Source organism: Condylura cristata, unplaced genomic scaffold (genome assembly GCF_000260355.1).
Source record: "Condylura cristata isolate star-nosed mole 26May11 unplaced genomic scaffold, ConCri1.0 scaffold00009, whole genome shotgun sequence".
Taxonomy (NCBI): domain Eukaryota; kingdom Metazoa; phylum Chordata; class Mammalia; order Eulipotyphla; family Talpidae; genus Condylura; species Condylura cristata.
Window position 1 is genome coordinate 1383323 of NW_004567110.1, and position 3741 is coordinate 1387063.

A 3741-nucleotide genomic window follows, 5' to 3' on the forward strand; every position below is an offset into this window, starting at 1 on the left:
TGCAGCCTCTGAGGTCAGCCCCAGCAGGGCAGACGAGCCACTGACCAGCCCCCTGGCCTCCCCACCGGGGTCAGGCCCCTGCCGGGCTGCACGTGCCCTCTGGCCATGGGCGCAGCGCAGCTGAGGAAACTGGGGTCACTCTGCCCCTTCAGCCCCTGGCCACAGCGTCCCCTCCCCTCAGTCCAGCCCAAGGTGGGCGGGCACCTGCCTCAGGACCTTTGCACGTGCTCCCCCCACGTGAGCCCCACAGGACTTCCAGGAGAGAGCACCCCAAGGCCAGCCAACCCTGGCTGCAGCTCACCCCTCAGGCCTCTGTCCACTGTCCCTCCGGTGCCCGGTCCCAGGGCTGCGGGCCCTTTTGCTCAGCCTATGCTGAGGCCTGCACAGCAGGTGGGGAGCGGGCGGTGGCCTGCCCTGCCCAGGCCACCCCCGCCCCCATCCACGGCTGACCTGCTCACCAGGGCCCCAGCGGTGGTCTGATGCCCCTGGGGCCTCCGGCCCTCCCACTGGGCTGGCCCTTGGCTGGACCAGGAGGGTGTGGCTGCAGGGGGCGCCCGCAGCCTGACCCACATACTCCCCGCCTCCGTGCGGGCTGCACCCCAGCAGAGGCAGCAGGCCCAAGGTCAGCGGTCTGCAAATCGACTGAGTCCATCACCAGGGCTCTGGGGGAGGGCCAGGGTGGACTTGGCTCGATAGAGTCCATCTTGTGAGACAATAAATTTGGCCATTGACCCAGCAAGCAGACATCAATAAAGGAATGGTTAATAGAAACGTCGCCCTTCCCGGGTTAATCCCAGGGGTGGTGCCCAGGGCGGGGTGCCGCCGAAGTGGGGGCACCGAGATAGGCGGCGGGTCCCCAGGGTGGGGTGCTGGCCCCTCTCAGGTTCTATGGCTGGGCCGGAGCCCAAGGGCAGCCGGAACCCCACGTGAGACCCAGGAGGCCCAGCGGTTCCAGACCTTCCACCAGTTTCAAAACAAGAGTGTCCGGCCTGGCGACGCTGGTCTTTGAGCCCTCTGGGGTGGCCGGCGCTTCTCAGCCCCGGGCAGCGAGTGGAGGCCCGGCCACCGCCTGCAGCCTCCGGGGCCCCCACCTGCTGCCCCGCCAGGCCAGGGCCCCCGTGGGCAGGGTTAGCCGGAGCCGCGCCCCCCCCCCGCGGCCCACCCAGGCTGCGCTGCCCTGGGGAGGGAAGGGCCGCGCCCCTCCTGCCTGGAGACCGGCTTCCTGGCGCTCCCGAATCCGGACCCTCCGGGGGGGTGCTGGGACCCCAATCCAGGCCAAGGGGGGCTGCGGCCCTCGGGTCTGGGGTCGGTGGGGACCTGGGACCTCACCCGCCCCAGCTGGCAGATGGGAAAGCAGCTGCCAGCACCCCGCGGGCCGGTGACCAAAGGAGGTGTGGGCCTCCCGGCCTGCTGGGCCGCTGGGCCCAAGGGAGGGCAGTTCCCTGTGGGAGGGGTGGCCAGCAGGCTGGACCCCGGAGGCTCTCTGCCGCCCCTTCCCGCCTCCGAGGCTCCGGGAGGCTCCGGGGCTGAGCTCTGAGGGCCCCGCCCGGCCTCACAGGGGTGCTGAGCTCAGCGCTGCTGACCAGGGCCTCGGGGCCCATTAGAGCTCGCTGGCTGCTGGCGGTGCGGGAGACATCAATTTATCACTGGACGATAGTGACCCTCTGCTCCCCCATCAAACCCTCCACTCTCGGGGTCTCCCTTGGCTTTCCCTGCCCCTTCTGGGTGGAACCTCTGCCCTGCCTGGTTCCAGGGGGAAGAGGGACAAGTTCTGAGCTGGACACTGGGGCCAGCTGAACAGTGCAGGGCGTCCGGGACCCTGGACTTGCCAAGAATGGGGTTGGCGGTCGCTACCTGACAGGACTCAATTCTGGGCCCCATCCTGAGAGCCAAGGCACCTGGTGGCCGCTCCTGGGCACTGTCCCGGCCGCCCTCTGCCGGGGGCCCTGTGGGGTGGAGGCTGGAGGGGCTGGGGCAGGAGGCCAGGCAGGGAACCCCCCCTCTGGCCTCTCCCCAGGCTCCTGTGGGGAGGGGGCAGTGGACAGGGCCGGGGGGGCCTCCTGGCCTGGCTGTTGGGGGGGTCGCTCGCTGCTGCCTCTCAGAGCCCTCTGCAGACTGAGCCTCTCCCCATGGGTGGGCCACGGGGTCTGCTGCCCGAGGCCACCTGTCCTGACCCCTGAGTGGCTCTCACCTGAGGACCAGGACGTGGCCGGACGCACAGACTGCTGCCCCAACGGCGGCTGGCCAGGCCCTGGGTGGGGCCTCTCCTTCAGGAACGCCCCTGCGCCTGGCCTTAGCTCATGTGGCCAGCACCTGGCCCTGGTGCCGCCTCAGGCCACCCCCCTGCCCCAGCATGGTGGCCAGACCCCATGGTCAGCTCCTCGGCTGGCCCGGGACAAGACGGGAAACGCCCCGGGCTGGTGGCTGGCAGGGAGGGCCAGTGAGGGGTGTCCTCTTCCCACTTGGGCTCAGAGTGGTCTGGTCCAGTAGCCCTCGGGGCCCTCTCCCAAAGGCTCCTGGGAGCCCAGGGTGAGGTCAGACGGGGCACTCAGGCAGGCTTGGGGGTCCCCCGGCCGCTGGGGAGACGGCAGGGTGTGGAGGCTGGGGCCGGGCCAGGCCAGGCCCGGCTGGCTCAGCAGGACTGGGGCTCAGGCTGTGCTGTCCACCCCGAGGGCCGGCCTGGCACACAGGGGCAGAGAGGCCCGCCAGGATCGCGGGTCCCTGCAGCTGCCCTGGGGCGGGCGGGGCAGCGAGTCCAGGCCGCTCTCTGCTGCTGGTGGAGGGACCCAGGCCGGCAGGTGCAGGCTCCCTGGGCAGGGGAGCTGGACCAGGGCTGTGGCCTCTGGCCCAGCAGGCACCACCACCATGGGGTCTGCTCGGCCCGGCCCCCTGCGGCCCACGGGTTCCTGCTGACCACAGGGCACCAGAGGGACTGTCAGGAGCAGGGGGGGTCTGGGAGTCTCTGGAGCCAGGCGGCCAGGCCGCCCGCAGACCGCAGACAGGGCTCGGCCCTGGCCACGCTGCGCCCCGCCGGCACCACTAATGATTGGGGTTTGGCCCTGAGACCGCAGCCCCCCGGCCCGCGCCGCGCCCCCCGGGGCGGCCAGGGAGGGAGTGCGGGGCTCCCCCCATGCAAAGGCTCCAGCACAGCGCCCCACCCTGTGGGCGCAGAGCACCCCAGAGCGCGCCCTCGCCGCGGGCCCCGCCCCTGCTGCCGGGGAGAGGGTGACACGGGCTGGGGGGCCCTGGGGGGGCGGCCCTCTCGGCAGCACGGAGCACGGGGTGACGGGCGGCCGCGGTGTTTAACGGCCGCTATCGGACCGTGTACCCGGCGCATTATAAAGGCTAATGGATTTTTGAGGCCAGATTGATTTTTCATTAATTTGGTAAAAATCTTTTCCCTCTCCCCTATAATTCTGTCTTAAAACGCTGCCCCTGACAGCTCGATAAGTCGCTCTGGCCCTCACGCTCGTCCGGTGCGCCCGCCCCTGGGCGGGCAGCCTGCCCGCACCCCAGGTAGAGGCGGTTACGCCTGCGGCCTCCGGCCGGGGGCAGCCAGGGGCACAGGGAAGCTGAGGCGGCAGCGGGGGCCACTCCCGAGGGGCGCCGAAGCCCTCTCAGGCGGGGGCTGGGGTCCCTGAGCCCTGAGGGCTGACCAGTGGGACCCGCCGGGGCCGGCCCCTAGGGCTTTCCGGCCGCAGAGCCAGTCCCAAGCCCAGCCGGCCTGGCCGCCCCCGGCCC

At 71.1% G+C, this 3741-nt stretch overlaps 2 protein-coding genes across 2 annotated transcripts in view; one reads left to right on the plus strand and one right to left on the minus strand.

The window, feature by feature from the left end:
* Nucleotides 1-2444, plus strand: part of ZC3H3 (zinc finger CCCH-type containing 3) — a 41189-nt gene extending 38745 nt beyond the window's left edge. The window contains exon 6 of the mRNA XM_012722877.1: nucleotides 2353-2444. Within this exon, the coding sequence (XP_012578331.1) occupies nucleotides 2353-2444 (92 nt within the window). The remainder of the gene's footprint in view (nucleotides 1-2352) is intronic.
* Nucleotides 2445-2468: 24 nt separating this feature from the next.
* RHPN1 (rhophilin, Rho GTPase binding protein 1) overlaps nucleotides 2469-3741 on the minus strand; it is a 22116-nt gene continuing 20843 nt past the window's right edge. The window contains exon 14 of the mRNA XM_012722878.1: nucleotides 2469-2576. Within this exon, the coding sequence (XP_012578332.1) occupies nucleotides 2469-2576 (108 nt within the window). The remainder of the gene's footprint in view (nucleotides 2577-3741) is intronic.